The sequence below is a fragment of the Symphodus melops genome (genome assembly GCF_947650265.1).
Source record: "Symphodus melops genome assembly, chromosome: 16".
Lineage (NCBI taxonomy): Eukaryota > Metazoa > Chordata > Actinopteri > Labriformes > Labridae > Symphodus > Symphodus melops.
Window position 1 is genome coordinate 4,309,834 of NC_136706.1, and position 13,414 is coordinate 4,323,247.

Consider the following 13,414-nt stretch of genomic DNA (forward strand, 5'->3'; position numbering starts at 1 on the left):
GGGGGGCGGGGGGCGGGGGGGGGGGGGGGGGTAGAGAGATGTGTGTCTGTGCCCCTGTGTATGTGTGTGAACAACGAGCTGGAGAGAGAAAGTGCATCCATCTTTTTTCTTGATTTGTTCTCCCAAATGTGTGTGTGTCTGTGCTCTAGGTGTTGTAAAGTTTGTGAGATTGTATTTCGCAGGTTATAAGAAAATAAAAAAACATGTCAATGTACAGGCTGGGACTGGTGGCTGATTTATCACATTCAGTGACAGATACGCTGTGTGTGTGTGTGTGTGTGTGTGTGTGTGTGTGTGTGTGTGTGTGTGTGTGGCAGAGGGATGGGCCACTGACACAATCAACTATTGATCAAGGACAAGAGAAAGCCTGACACAATGACACTTCATATCTTTGCACCGCTGTACTGTAAATAATGAATGAAATGAATTGTAAATAATTCAAAATGCAAACCAATACTCACTCATCTGGTATCTAATCCAACATTTATTTAATGTGTATGAACAGGCAAAAACACAGTGCTATAAACTACGCTCTCGCTCTCTCTCTCTCTCTCTCTCCTTTTAAGTAGAGGATAACCTCTCTGTTCCTCTAATAAGAAAAAAGACAAAAGCAAATTTCCCCAATGTGCTGCCCATCGTTTATTTCCCCCCTGCTCTCTCTGTTCGCTCTCCTTTCTCGTCTCTGTCACGTACAGCTTAGCTCAGACTCGAGTACGTCTTCTCAATAGCTGCCTCCTTACCGTTCCTCTCTCTCAGTCCCCTTTTTTTTCACACCGTACAACTCCAGCAGCCATGTGGAGGGCTAAATCATGTCACTGGAACGCGGCCGGAGAAGAAACGAGTGAAGTCGAAGCGCCGAACGCGGGATGTAAACAATGTGTCGTGCAGGAAATACTGTCCAAAACTCTTTTTGGCTCAGACAGAGATAATGTAAAAACAAGGATTATTAATTCCAAGGAGGCTAAGAGAGGAAAGGAAGAGAAGTAGATTGAGTGGAAGAGGAGACGAGAAGGAAAGAAAATAATGGAAAGCAAAAATCTAATCAAGAGAATAACAAAGTTAAATGAATCGCACACCAGTGACACCAGGCTGCTTTCATGAGCCGCTCATAAAGATGCAGAATGATAAACACGCCTTTATTACTTTCATTATCTCTCCTCCCATCTCTCCGTCTTATTTATATGACCGCACCACTCCCTCCGCCCTGGCAGTGCAACTACAAGCAAAGTATACACATAAATACTTTGCATCTTTTTCCTCCAAAGCCAAAGAAAGCAGAGTACAATTCACTCTCATGAAAGCTCTTCTTGTTAGACCAGCCTCAACATCAGATATACTTCACAGAAATAAAGTGATGGTTTGTAAACCCCTACCTGGCAAGAGGAAGCAATCCCAAGTTACAATCCACTTACAGGCACTCCACACATCCCCATTAAAGTGGCCTACTTCCTCTGACAAACTGGTGTGTGAATGCTTGTGGCTGGCTCGCTGGGCTGCTGTATGTGAGTCTGACAGTGTGGGCTAGGCCAACTGAACTGTACGTACAGAGAGAGAGAGAGAGAGAGAGAGAGAGAGGGAGAGAGAGAGAGAGAGAGAGAGAGAGAGAGAGAGAGAGAGAGAGAATGCCCAAGAGGCTAAGAAGGTAGACTCCCAAGCTGCACAAACAAGCGGGAAGGAAAGGAGGAGAGGGAGGAGATAGCGGTAATGAGAGGAGACAAATGAGCAGAGAGCGCTCAGAGAGAAGCACATGCTTGCACGTGTGTGTGTGTGTGTGCGTGTGTGTGTGTGTGCGTGTGTGTGCTCTGTATACATACCGCCTGTTTTCCATGATCGCAGATGTGCGTCTGCAAATATTGTCTGACATATGCGTTCATATATTGTGCTCATTTGTTCCTGCACAACACCCCCGCCTCTCCACCTCTTTGTGAAGACATTAAGGCACTACAGGCAGGTCCCACAGGATGCACAGAGCACACAATGGACACATTACAAGCACAAACACACAAATCTGTGCAGCACCGGTTAACTTATACATGTCAAACATCACAATAGAGCTCCTAAGTCATCAGGTTACCATGAAAGACGCAGGAAACCTTGTAAAAACTTCTTATCTCTGAAGGAAACAAGTTTCCATGATGTCTATACTTACAGTGTGTAAGAGCAGTTTAATAGCAGCCATAGAAACACTGTGAGGTCATCCGCGTGTCACAGGTGGGCTGTGATCATTTTAGTGCTGCAACTACTAATGACTTGACAACAAAAACGTCCGGCTGGTTTGTTTCCTGCTTTTTTTCTTTTTTTAATCCTCCTCTAAACAACGAATTCCTCTAAACTCCTGAAAACAACACAACACAGCTGACTTTACCCCGACGTCCCCCTCCATCGACCTCTTCATGAAACGTCCTCATTAAGGACGGGATGAGCTGATATGTAAAGGTAGAAGGTCATATTCAGAAGGAGAAGGTTAATCGATGAGGGGGAGGGGTGATGATGTCATATCCTGGAACTACTGCACAACTGGTGTGACCTCAATGCAGGTAATGATGTTGACTCGCTATACAGTACGTTTCATTCACCAGCATGCCCTTCTCCGCAGTCTTTCGTTTGTACTGTGAGTACATCTAATTACACATACCTTAGCATTGATAGACATGCTTTCATCATAGCGCCTGACTCTAGCGTCGCGATCGGTGTTTTTTCGACCTTGTGGCTTGCCGCCTGAGAACCCCGACTCCCTATTCGCTCCCTATTTTATTTAAAGTCTACGTGTGTCAAACATAGCATGTTTAATATTCCTGAGCTGTGATTAATCTGCAGTGATAGCCTTGACAGTGATTATGTTTTATGCTGTTGTCTTGCAGAGTATACGTAGTGCAGTGCTATATTTAGATATTGAACTCTACAACCACACTGAGTCATGGCCTGTCACGATATCCTTGACTTCAACATCAATGCACCTTTCTGTTCAAACAATGCCTGAACGAGGCAGAGAGCGGCAAGGAATTTATGCAGACTGCAAGTGAAAAGGCAAGTAAAAACGACCAATAGAAAACATCCTACAATATAGTTACATGTGAAACAGTCTCATAGTAGCTGCAGCATGTAGGCACCAACAGTGTTTGAGCTAGCATGGCTATTTAACGTCATTAAAACAAATCTATTGTAAGTGGGGCTGTATATTTTAAACATGTTTTGCTAAAACAACATTTTTTTCATCAGATTGACAAAAACACGAGAAACCTTTATTGCAAATGGGTTTTTTTTAACACTTTTTGAACGATTTGAAAAACACTATCTTTTTTTAAAGGCCATACATTTACAGAAGAAAATCTCATTTCAAGGACGAATGTGCAATATTTTACAGTGCTGGTGCTCAAGGGCGACATCTACTGGTTCTAAAAGTTGCACATTCTTCCTTTAAGAAAAAATAAACCTCAGTGAAAAAACTAAGACTTAACTTTCAATCTTTGATTGCGAGAACACTTTGGTCCTAAAATTCATTAAGCTATCTGTCAGTAAAATGTTTTTTTTGAAGGATAAGAAGTTAGTGTGTAAAAGTTGTATGTTGTAACATTTCTCTTGTTTTATAGAGTGACTGTACTCATTGTATTTCAATGACATGTTTGAAAAAAAAAAAAATCTACAGCTAAACAGCAGAATACTTGAAAGGCCTATATAGAAACAGACGTATCAAATAAATCAGTGCAGTCATAAAGCATGTGACTTAAACATCCACGGAAGCTTCCAGAGAAGGAGACTAAAAATAGTGCTTCAGCATCACAACATCCCTATGGAGCAGCAAAAGGACTGTGAGGTTCTCAAAGTATTACATGAAATAAAAATGATCATGTGATGATCAACAATGAATGGCTTACAGTCACTGTGAAGCGTCATCTCGTCACTAATCTTTTCTTTCCACGCTTTAATGACACAGGACGATCTCAATGAATCAACTTGTAATTTTTCTTTTTATAGATGTGCTTAAAATTCTGTCCTGAATTGGATTATGTCGGAACGTAAGGCTGACTGGTGTAAACAAATGAACCTTGTGTACTTAAGTGCTTTATTGAATCACACTGTACTCTCTTTCCATCTCTCTTACTCACTCATTCACACGCTCACTCTCTCTCTCTTGTCTCTCACCTGTCTCCTCACTCTGTTATCTCAAGAGCCTCTCAGTGCTGCTCAGGAGACAGGGGTTTTTTTTTATCCTCACTGTGACATGAAACAATCGACACTGAAAGGTTGAACACACTCACAGCTGCTGTTTCTCTACACGCTCAACAGAGATGAAACAACAAATTCTTTAGTGCCATTTGGTTTGGTTGAGTTTACACCAATTATTGAACTGAACTCCGGTGTTGTAAAACAAAGCTAATAGCTGCAGTTCCTCAAGTGTCCACTTGAAAATTGCTCTAAAAGCACATGAATAAATGTGTACATAGCCTGGTACAAATAATGGTCTTGGTATGAATAACACATGTATTTATTTGAATACACTGTATGAGGGTAGAAACAATTGTAGCTCATCTTTTTTTGATTATTTGAACGCTGTTATGCATTTATTTGCATAAGTCGAGGCGTAGCTGATTTGACTGACAGGTCGGCATGTTTTAGCTGTTTGACAGTACGCTTTAACTCTTTGCACGTGTGTGCAGAGACTGATTAAAATACAGATTGAATAGTGTTTCCAACATTTGTTACTGCCATCATTCGGCTTCAAACTCCTCTTCAAAACCAATGTCATTGAGACGACTTCCATGATTTATTCAGCCTTCCAATTGAGCAAACTGAGCCCTTTACAGTACATGTGACCGTGTTGGAAATCCAAGAGTAACAATTTAACAAAATGGCACCTGTATACATCACCTTAGCTGTGGATGTGTAACCACTTCCACCAATGCACAACTTCCAAAGTTACCACTTTGTTAAAAAGCCTGTTCAAAAGGAAGTTCTCAGGCCACTGAAGACACTTACGATAAGAGCAAATTCAGCACTTTCCTTTGCTAAGAAAACCATCCAGTCAGTGGTGGACTTAAAGGATAACCTCTCCCTGATGAAAGCCAAAGGTGGCCTTTTTCATTTTAAAGAAGTTGGTAGTCTCTGCCATCAGAGGGGTCGTCCCCACCTTGATGGAAGCAATCACAGATAGCTGCAGAAAACCAACCCATTTAGCGAGGACACCATTGGACCAAGGGTAAATAAAATGGGCTCCGACACAAAGGAGCAGCTGTGTGCCGTCATGCGAGAACTCTCCATTCAGCCTTTAGCTGGATGAGACAATCTCCTTTTACAAAAAGAAAAACAAGCTGTAGGCACACAGAGTGTCCCCTGTAAGTCCTCCAACAATCAGGAGATGGATGAAGGATTCATGTCTTTGCATCATCTGGGAACAATCCCAAAGACACAAACAGTTTTCAATTAAGCTCAACTTGTATGTTCTTGCACGTATCCAAAGCCTGTCCCACACTGAAAGATTTTTTTAAATCCAAACAGATGTTGAAAATGTAAGAGAACCCGGCATGTTGTACTGTTGTAGATAAAGATGTTGTACATACATCTTGACACTTTTGTTGACACTTTATCTTTGGTTAATTTTGTAATATAGCTGCACTGTCATTCATTAACTGCTGTGTGCCTTTGAATTGCCCCCCGAGGCAATTCAAAGGGGGGCAATCCCAGCTTTGAATTGAATTGAATTGAATGACAAGATATAATATTGGATCAAAGTGTTTTCTTCCAGTGTATGGAGGTCAAAGAAATGACCAAGCAGCACATCCCATTATTTGTATTATTATTATTGTTGGTCTTATTATGTGTTAATCTGGAGACAGGACGGCGGACAGAGTAAGAAACCAGGGACTGAGCGAGTGGAGAATGATATGCTGGAAAAGAGCCAGATGGCCGGACTCGAACCAGTGCCGCCCGTCTGGAGGATCACAGCCTCTGCACAAGGGGCATGTACAGTACACGAACCACCAGGCCAGCGGCGCCCCAGCACACTGCACAAGAGATTCATATACAAACAAAAAGAGGTCCGATTCCCAAAACTGAAAATCCACCTCCCCCAAAAACAAATCTTCAATCGCAACTCAAGTTTACAAACACAGTGAGTGACATACAGACGGGAAGACTTAGCAGCAGTTGACTACTTTTTATGGAATATTCTCAAACAGCTAAACTCTCTAATCCAATTGGCTATCATTTTGTTCCACATGACAATCCACAGGGGAGTCTGTCTTTGGGGATGCCCCCTCACAACATGATAGATGTAAACATCCAACATATTCATTTCATGTGAACTAAATTAAACCTGCAACACTACAGGTAAATCTGGCAATATCATTTTTAGACCCATCAAAAAATGGTTCACTTAATGTCGTAGTCATTGCATAATCTATGTGCTTGCATGTGACACTGATGGTGTTAGTCCACGGTTGCCTTGATCTCTTTGCTGAAGGAGAAGATCCTGCACATCCTTGCACTTCACCATGATTTGTTTTGCTGACACAGCATTGTAAATCAAGTCCGCCCACGCATGAGTATTCACATGTTTAAATCGAGGCAACAAACAAAGTGGAAGTCCTTGACCTAAATGACGGACAGTTCCGACAGCTGTGTCAAAATTTTAAAAAATAAATAAATAAACGACAGATTTGCACTTGCTCCAGGGATCTCTTCGACCTCAGTGTTCCTCTTCGGTTTGGGCAGCCCTTTGAGGCAGATGTGACCGAATTCAAGCCCAATATCAGGAGCATCTAGTCAACATCCAAAGTGAAGTCAAGGGCCAAGTCCCCCACCCCCCACCCCAAACTAGTTCAAAATGCAGCAGCTAGGCTTCTTAATGGTTTGAAACAGAAAATATCGCATCACCCCCAATTTTTGCTTCCCTCCGTTGGCTTCCCATTAGTTTAATAAATAAAGAATATCATTATCACTTTAACAAACCAAAGGTCTGCCATCAGGGCCCCTTTAACTTTGGAACGACCTGCCTAAGAAACTAATGCTCACACAATCAGTGAGATCTATAAAACTTACTTGTATGTGATGTTGCCATCTTCACAGCCTTTGCCTCTCTTTATTGTTTCCACCTCTGTTCATCGCTTTGATCATGTTTTATTACTTTGAACATTTTATTTCTGTTACTTACTTTACATCGCTTTTATAGTTCCCATCATCATCTTCACATTATCTTACATCTTTGGTCGTCCTGGTCTCAGTTCGTGATGTCTGGTTCTCGTGTTGCCTGGGCTCTTGTGACGCGCCGTGTGATGTCTGGGTTTTTACTGTTGGCTCGGTTTTTGATGAACGGGTTCTTTTGCTGCAACATTATTTGTATTAGTTTGGTGTTGTTTGGCTCTTTTGTTCTTGGGTTCTTAAACTTAAAGTTTAAATATACACTATATAAAATGTGTTTTTAAATGTGCTGTATAAATAAGGTTATTACTATTATTATAGTTTCTCTAATAGTAAAAGATTATGCGCCATAAGTTATTAAAAATGGGACACCGAACTTTGCAACTTTATTTTTTTAATTCTCTACATCTGGAAATGTGTGCGACCTTATTTGCTATGAATGATTCAAACTGGAGCTGTTAGCCAGATTTCTCCCATAGTTCCTTCTCAATCATTGTACTCTGAATCACATGATTGCATACTGCATGTTGATTAAAAAACTTTTTTGACATCACTGGCGCAAATAATAAAAATGCACGGCAGGTTTTTGAAATCTCAAGTAAAAAAGTAGGAACATATTTTTGCTCGTCTGAACCAAAGCAAATGTCACAAATCTTAAAAAAAAAAAAAAGAGGTGTTTTTAAATAATCCCGGATTACATCAATGACAGAAATGTAAATGTAAAGAATAATTGTGACCTTAACTAGGACAACATTTGCACAACAATTGTAGTTTCTTGCAGTCAGTGTTACTTACAACTTCATCACAGAAAAATGTACATCCACAAATATCAGAAATAAGCACACACACACACACACACACACACACACACAACTATCTCAATCTCAGCAATACACCAGCAGAAGTCTCCGTAAAGACCTCTAAGTTTGACCTTCGTACCCATGCAAAAGAAGACATATATTACCTTAGACACAGGCATCTGGACGTGTGCTGGGCTTGCTTTCTTGTGTCTAATTCAGTTACAGTTGGTGTTGTGTCCTGGAGTATATGGCACAGAATGTGGCACAGTTCATCCACACACACATAAACACACAGTCCAAGAGCACATGTGCAGTCCGAATGAAGACAGGCTGTTAATCCAATGTGAGCATATGAGACTTTTTCCTGCTGTCCGATTTTCTGGGTATGTCAATGCTTCCTTTCTTCTCTCTCCTTGTTCTGTCTCGTGTCTGTTTTGTTGCTGCAGTCCCAGCTTCAAACCCCAGCTCGGCAATAATGTGCGTGCCAATGTGTGCTCAAATGAGAGAGCCAGAGAGCGAGAGAGTGAGACAGAGATAGAGAGAGAGAGAGAGAGAGAGAGAGAGAGAGAGAGAGAGAGAGAGAGAGAGAGAGAGAGAGAGAGAGAGAGAGGGGGTAAAGAGGGATTTGGTGAAGGAGGGAAATGAAGACAGATGGCATGGAGAGAGAGAGAGAGAGAGAGGTGTGAGAGTGAAAGGAGGAAAATGTGATGTATTAAAAACGTAGAGGGGGTGATGGTGATGAAAAGATCAAATGTAACCAACTCTCTGGGGACGAAAGCAGCCAGTGTCCCTCGCTCTGTCTAACCTCACTGCCTCTGTCTGTCTGTCTGTGTGTGTGTGTGTGTGTGTGTGTGTCTCCACATGCTATTTTTAGAAGTTGCTCAGTCGCAAATCAAAGCACTGAATCAAAAACCTATCAAAGAGCAGGATGTTAAGGACCATGTCTTTCACACTGAATAAGACATACACACACACACACACACACACACACACACACACAATAACCCTACGCGTTACATTGGCCATGTGTTTGTATTAGCGCTGAAGGGAGCTGTTCGTCAGGCTTTACCTAATCATACCTTCGTCTCATAAGTATCATTCTTTTTCAGAGTTATTTAAACATTTCAAACTCCTCAGCCAGACTCTTTTGTCCCTTATCTTCTCGGTCTAAAGGTATTTTCCTGTTTCCAGGTGAGGGAGCATCAAGTAATGATTGACATTGAAAAAGTAGAAAATCAACTGAACTAGTTTCATCTGCTTCGACACGCTGCTCTCTTTTCCGTTAATTGGTAGCAGAATGTTTTTAAAGCTCAGCGCTGTAATCAAACACTTGCACTAATCAAAAGTGTCCTCATGTTAAAAAGACTCCAGCTATTTGCAAATTAGACCATTAATCCGGCTTTGTTGCAAGCTCAGTGGAGCAAACGTCATCACTGGGAGTAAAGAGTGTGCGTAATTGAAAATAATTTCATGCTCTGCTGCCGCACCTTCTTCAGACTGAGACTGGGAGGCTCTTATCTATACTAGCCCCTATGCCGGTGCATAATTGCCATTATATAACAGAGTTATGAATAGTTAAAGGTGAGCTAAAATAAAGCCAAACACCACTCCATCAAAGGGAAATCATTAATGTTTAAAGAGGAACATGGGAATTAATCCTACACTACAGACCACAATGGATAACATTGAGCTGAGTGAGCAAGCGAGCGTGTGTGTGTCAGTGACGCAGAGAGAGAGAGGATGATAGCAGAAGGTAGAAAAGGAAGCCATTAAGGTAGACGGAGAACGTAAAGGAGAAACATTGCACTTGAAAAATTATAACATAAGATTTTGGAAAACGTTGATTAAATGGGGTTTAACGTTTTGCAGCCTTAGCTGTTTTCACTTGTGTGGTCAGCTCTTACATGAGAGCTGCAGCGTTCAGAGTTGTATAGATTTAAAGGTCGTAGTGAAAGTCTTTGTGGCGACAGACTGCAGGAATTCTGCAACGGCGAGTCGAAACATTTATAAAAGCATAGATACTTAAAGGCAGGGTTGGTAATTTTTGACTTCGCCCAGCCCCTCCCCTCTGTGCTCCCTCAAAGGCCACGCCCCTCACTTACATGCGGTAAGTAAACTCATAGTATAAACTGTCTGTTTGAGTGAGGGCTCGCGCATGCAAGGGGGAGAGGAGGAGCAGGGAGGCATGTGATTGGTTCATCAGGTTGATACCTCGTGGCAGACATTGGTCAAAGGTTTCACATGCTTACAACTGCTACAGATGACGGAGTTTCTTCGTTCTATTCAATTCAATTCAAAAAACTTTATTTGTCCCACGGGGGACATTTTCAGAGAACATGAGTTATTAATTTCTGTCAGGACTTAAAGACAGTTTAAATCTCTAGATGTAATTCTCAGTCTGTTTCATGATGAGCCTAAAGCTTTTTACAGGAGCTCACATATTTAATGATTTATCTGCAATACAAAGACTAGAAAGGAAGTTTTTAGCGTTAATAATAAATGATAAGACGATAAATTTAGCATAAACTATGCTTACTCCTCACCATAAGAGAATTTGCATTACTAACTGTCCAGCAGGATCTAAATGCTGCATTTAACTTTAGTTTTTTAACCAGCAGACAACTCTGTTGCCAAACTCTTAAAACACCACTGACAAGAGAGAAAGTCAGAGCTGCACCCTAATGCAACTATAGCGGTGTAAGTGGAACCGCTCGGTTCCTCATATCTGCTCGACTTGAACAAGTTCTAAATTTGGATGTCACACTTTGAGAGACTGCATGCCGCACAAATAACCATGCAGCATGCTGCTTGTGTGTGTGTGTGTGTGTGTGTGCGCGCGCGTGTGTGAGTGCATGACACGCGCATGCATGCATTCATGTGAAGCAAAGAGACGAGCAAAGACAAGATGAGTGGGACTCATGCGTGTCTAATTAGAGACGATGGAGGAGAAGTGTGTCAGTGTTGGACAAACAAAGAGAGCAAGAGAAATGTTCATCATGTGAGGCAGCCCAGATGTTTCATCTGTTCCTCTCATTAAAAGACGTACTCCTAGATTAACTCGGTGATGGCAAGAAGCCTCAAAAAAGGATCCTATAACTGACTACAGTTTATAATTCCTCGCTTAGCACAGCTGCCTCTGTCTTTGATTCTCTGAGGACAACCAGAGAAAATAACCTGAAAATAACACTCTCCTTTTTCAATCACTTTGTAGCTTTGTCTCTGTCTCTGCACATCTCCAGAATGTCGCCTCTCATGTGCTTTTTTTAATCCGTGTCTTCCTGTTAATTCAATTCTGTTGAATTGACTTATAGTCTCGTGTAAAGTCAAAGTTGGTGAAAGGCCCACATCTTACGTGCTGCGGCACACAGACGCCAGTGAGCTGTTGCAGTTCATCGTTTTAAAATGTGATAACTGACATGCTTTACTGTTGAATGAATGTTCTTTGATTTATTGCTGTTACTGTGAAGTCCAAGACAAATTCAACACTGTGACAATAAAGTTCATGTTATGTCACCTTGATCTGGTCCTCCACAGATTCACTACAGATCATCTTTTTGTTCTTCTTCTATGAACTTAATGAAGCTCCTAAAGTGTGTTTCAGGATGGGGAAAAGGGAGTTTCATTTATGTCGGTCCCGTGTCACTCTGGAGTTTTTTCTGAAAAATCCTCAACTCTTTGGGAGTCATCTTCTTACTTTCTGTTTGTTATTTTGTGTTGCTGCTTAAGATTCAGTGTCTCCCCGTAGTGAGAGATGATGCTCACTAATGCATATTCACTGACACTTCCGATCTGACAAGAGCTCGGTGCGTCGCTGATGGAGTGTCTTTAAACATGAGGTGAAGTGACAGGAAGACAGATGAGGGGAGAGACCAGCACACACGTCGAGCGAGTGATGCAGGGATCTTTGTCATAGTGTGTCACCGCTTCCTCCGACATCCATTCGCTATTAAAATTTCGCTTCAGCAGCGAAAGCAGATTCTCATAAATGTCAAATGAGACAGTCAGAGAACGAGCAGAACAAGCTGCGTCCAAACCTCCACAGACACACTTTGTTCATTAGCAGCAGCAGATAGCTCCTCTTTTCTCGTTGCATTGTTCATAAAAGCCTCTTCCCCTTAAATGTGTTACACTTTTACTGCAGAGAGTTTACTTTAGTCTTCTGACTCAAAGACGAAGTGATGGCGTTACTCATCGAATGAGTGAGTGATGGAATGTGCCTGTCGTTTTCCAAATGGCCAGCCTGGCTTAAATTCCTATTTGATGGTGTGTGTGTGTGTGTGTGTGTGTGTGTGTGTGTGTGTGTGTGTGTGTGTGTGTGCGTGCTCTAGGTGTGGTAAAGTTTGTGAAATTGTATTTCGCAGGTTATAAGAAAATAAGAAAATGTCATTTGTACAAGCTGGGACTGGCGGCTGATTTATCGTGTGTGTGTGTGTGTGTGTGTGTGTGTGTGTGTGTGTGTGTGTGCGTGTGTGTAAACAGCTGAACAAATGCATTTTTCCAGCAGCCCTGTGGCTAATGCAGCCCAGGCGAGAGTGTACCGGAAGGAAGGAAGTCACAGACTTTTAACGGCAGCACAAGTGAAAGAGTTTGCTTCAGAGGAAATAATATTGAAAGAGTTGATATGAGTTTAAACTTTCCAAACTGAATTCGCTTCATTAAAGAATTATTAGATGGGAAGACTTTGGACAAGCAGTTTTTCATTTTGACTTCCCTGCTCTAATTTTGCTGGAGAAAATTAGATGCAATTAGATAGAATGAAGTGATCTCTCAGAGAACTTCAATAACAGATGATGGTGATGAATCGCATCGTCCCCTGCGGTTGTTTAAGGTGGTGCTCAGCCCCTGTTAAAGCTGTGTTTTGTGACTGTTGCAGAAAGAAGATAAAAGAATGAAAACCCGTTTGCCTAAAGGCAAACTTAGATCATTTATTCAGCCCAACAGTTTCTGTTAGAAGACTCCCACCCGGACAGCTCCCTGAAGGTTTCCTTTCAGGTCTGTTTTCCTGCAGATAATCCTCACTTAAAGCTCTTGAAAGTCCAACTTTACTGCAGTCTGTTATTGCTCCCAGTGACTATTTCTAAATCAGTAAGAAGGAGAGGCATCAGTTATTCAAGTTGAGGTTAGTCATCATAAACATTCGCCCCCATTCCTCTGACTTCAAAATGAAGCGCCACACAAATGAGAAACTGGCAAAAACCTCATCCCTCCACACTCGCAGGAGGACTCGAGGATTAGATAATCTCCCACTGAAAAGGGCTCACGTCCAAATATTTCCAAAGAGAGGCATTCAAAGTGTTGAGGCGCTGGAAAACTGCTGACACCGACGCTGTAACGCTGTAACGCTGTAACCCGTTTTGCTGGGGGGGAAAAAAACCCATGAATGAAGAAAGTGACGTGAAAAGATGGATGTTTGGTGTGTCTTCCCTAAGGAGGGGATTCTGCTCTTTTTCTGCACACTCCGACATAGCTCTCGAGTA

At 41.8% G+C, this 13,414-nt stretch overlaps 1 protein-coding gene across 6 annotated transcripts in view; it reads right to left on the minus strand.

Annotated features, from left to right (window-relative positions):
- rgs3a (regulator of G protein signaling 3a) overlaps positions 1 to 13,414 on the minus strand; it is a 148,266-nt gene that overhangs the window by 48,275 nt on the left and 86,577 nt on the right. The window contains exon 1 of one of the 6 annotated variants that reach the window (XM_079363582.1): positions 8,102 to 8,521. The exons of 4 other annotated variants lie outside the window; for them this stretch is intronic. In XM_079363582.1, the coding sequence (XP_079219708.1) occupies positions 8,102 to 8,116 (15 nt within the window). In that variant the 5' untranslated portion in view covers positions 8,117 to 8,521. Of the gene's footprint in view, positions 1 to 1,373; positions 1,548 to 8,101; positions 8,522 to 13,414 lie in introns of those variants that run through there. One more of the 6 variants, XM_079363583.1, reaches the window with a different exon arrangement.